Raw genomic sequence first — 2,834 nt, 5'->3', positions numbered from 1 at the left:
GAACAGAATATGAAAGCAAAGCACAATCATGCATTTTTCTCGGGTGTTCCCCGAGCAGCTGTGCCAAAGTCCTCGTGGGAAACAGTAATGTTGATTTCCTCAGCACTCTGTTCCACGTTGACCTGTCTGTTAATTTAATGAACAGTTTCACAGCTATTTGTAATTCCAGTGAATTCCCTGCACGTGGCTTTTATGATTTTCTCATTGCTGGTGTTTCCAGAAAGTCAAGGTGATCCAGGGCTTGTTTTGTCCCTTGCACCTAGGTTTTCATGGATCACACACTTCAGATCTTCTCGATTCAGAACCTGGCTTTTATACTTCTCGCCCCAGTCCTCAACGATGTACTGATGATAGGGGTCATTGGAGTGCTCTCGTCTCTTTGATTTCACAGTACTCACCAAGATCGCCACAATAATGAAGGAGAACATCCCGATCATCACCATCAAATAAAGGATAACGTAGTCAAAATTTTCAGCATCAACCTTGGCTTGCAATTTATCTGCCGCTTCCGTCATGTTTTTCCTCCAGCCATTCATGTAAGTGAGAAAGGTTTCCTTGAAAATATCTTCTACCGCCCAAGTGAAGTTTTGCATTTCAGTCATCCTTGCAAGTTACGGCTACTAAAGACAACATGATACTTATTTTAATCAAATAACTATACTAAAACAGTTACATTGGTTTCTTTTGTCTTATGACAACTAACTAATAACATCTGCCACCTGCCACTTGAAAGTTCAATACCAATTTTAGATCAGCTGAGAATCCCCATCTCTCAGTGGTTCAATATGTTCAGAGACCCAAGGAGTTCTTGCTCCTCTCCTCGCTCACGTCACTTTTGATCTGTGGGAAGCCAAATAACGCCTTGGTGAAGACCAGTGAGCATGGGCTCCCATGACCCACGTTACAGGAGTTGAGGCACACTGCCTTCCCTACTGAGGCAAAACACCGAGCAAAGAAGCATTTCACCCCGAAGAAGACAAAGTATGGCGTCCCGTATGGGCCGGCACAGAGCCAGGCCAGGCACCCAGGGTCTCTCAGGGAGGGATGTGACTTTCCCCCTTTCCTGTTTGGTCTCAGACATTACCTCTGGTGTGAAGGCTGGTATACCCATGTAAACAGAAATGAGTTGGTGGGATCATAATGGCCAGAGAGCTAATGCCTAAATGGGAGCCGGACAGACAGGGGAGGGACAGGGAGGCAGAGCCCCCATACCTGGAATAGCCATGTGAGTCATTAGGGCCATCCACCCCAAAGGGACGGGGACACTGAGTAGTGCTGCAAAGCCATGTCTGTTCTGCCTCTCTCCCAGCTATCCCAAAGCTTGCCACAGTCGGACCCAGCTGCTGCTCAGAACACCATGGATCAGGTCTCCATCCCACAGGAGACATCCCCCTCCAGCACACTCCTGCCGCAGAGCTCACTCCTGCCCAGGGGCAAGGCTGACCCTGGTTTCATATGGACACAGTGTTGGCACCCCTGCACCAGGGCCTGTTGGGAGCTGTTTTCAATCGTCTTTCTCTAAGCCTGGACTCCAGTGTTGCTAGCAGAGGGGCAAAGGGTGGGAGAGGGACCCCACTGAGGATCCCAGGCTGTTAACCCTTGAACAGAGCAATGGGCATGGGGAGAGGGGGAGATGAGAGAGAGATACCTGCTCAGTAACTGATTCAGTCAGTCCAGATAGTCCCCTGATCCAGTCACTCTGTGCTGATCCATCTGGTCCATCTGAACTGAGCTGGGTCTGGGGCAGAAACTACTACATAGCTACCCCAGTGAAGGAGCTCTCAAGAAGCTCCGAGAAAAGTCACTGTCCTTTTCTGCCTTTCCTATATAAAGAGGAGGCTGGGACAGGATTGCAGCCCACTAGCCTGCAGAAAGCAAAGGTTGTGGTATAGCATTTCAGTCTGATGCTCCTGTATAACACCTGTCCTTCAATGCTTCAGGCCAACCAAGCCCTACAACATGTGGCAAAGCTTCCAAAAAAAGGCACTCGATCTCAGTACAGTCTTCAAGCAATGGTGAGCTTACTGCAGCCTACGGCAAGAGGCAGTGAATTTTCATCACGAATAAGAAATTGTGGTGTCTTTCAAACTGGAGTCCGGCAATCTACCTTCCTCTGCTTGTTGGACTGGCCTTGCAATATCAGTGTGCACAGAACAGGCACGCACACACAGAAGGACGCAGGTACATGTGCATTTAGGTCTCTGCAATTATACACTCACACACACTCAAACATAGGGGATAAAGATAATCTAATGAAAATAAGCAAACTGTAAGCAAATCCAAATACAAACTGCCTTGAAACTTTTGTGTGTGCAAAATCTCTCTGCTTTTTCTTTGATTCTGAACAAAATTTACTATGCTTTTTCAATAGGAAATAAAGAATTGCCAACATAAACTTACCTTTCCTGTGCCCTTCTGTAATAAGATTCACGATAACACTCAGGATTTTAAAACTCCACTGGATAATATGATGGTACTCTCAAAAGGAGCAGAGATATCTTAAACTTTAAGTAGCCTCCAGCCTGCACAAGGCTATAAGCAATTGTCTGTTAAGTAAGTGCCTTGTACTGCACACTTTACGTTTATATTAAATTAAATGCTAAATCTAATCTCACCTGGAAAGTCAAATATTGGCTGACAGCTTACATCAGTCATCCTGTCAGATGCTGAGCACTACTCTTTATGCTTATTACTGCGATTTCATATATTGTAAAACAGCACTTCTGTGCTTTCCTTGGGGTAAATACTGATGCAGTTTGATCTTTGTTGACTCAGACAGAAGAAGAGTAAAGATGAGCTATGCAAAATAATAATAGTAATAATAATAATAATAA

The 2,834-nt window shown here is 45.4% G+C and overlaps 1 protein-coding gene across 1 annotated transcript; it reads right to left on the bottom strand.

The window, feature by feature from the left end:
* Positions 1 to 224: 224 nt before the first annotated feature.
* Positions 225 to 602, bottom strand: KCNE2 (potassium voltage-gated channel, Isk-related family, member 2). Its single transcript, XM_009708733.1, has one exon. The coding sequence runs from the start codon at positions 600 to 602 to the stop codon at positions 225 to 227; it is 378 nt and encodes a 125-aa protein (XP_009707035.1).
* Positions 603 to 2,834: the final 2,232 nt, after the last annotated feature.

This window comes from Cariama cristata, unplaced genomic scaffold (genome assembly GCF_000690535.1).
Source record: "Cariama cristata isolate BGI_N322 unplaced genomic scaffold, ASM69053v1 C11471228, whole genome shotgun sequence".
Taxonomy (NCBI): domain Eukaryota; kingdom Metazoa; phylum Chordata; class Aves; order Cariamiformes; family Cariamidae; genus Cariama; species Cariama cristata.
The sequence above is the reverse complement of the archived record's forward strand: the minus strand, read 5'-3'. Positions and strand labels throughout refer to the sequence as shown.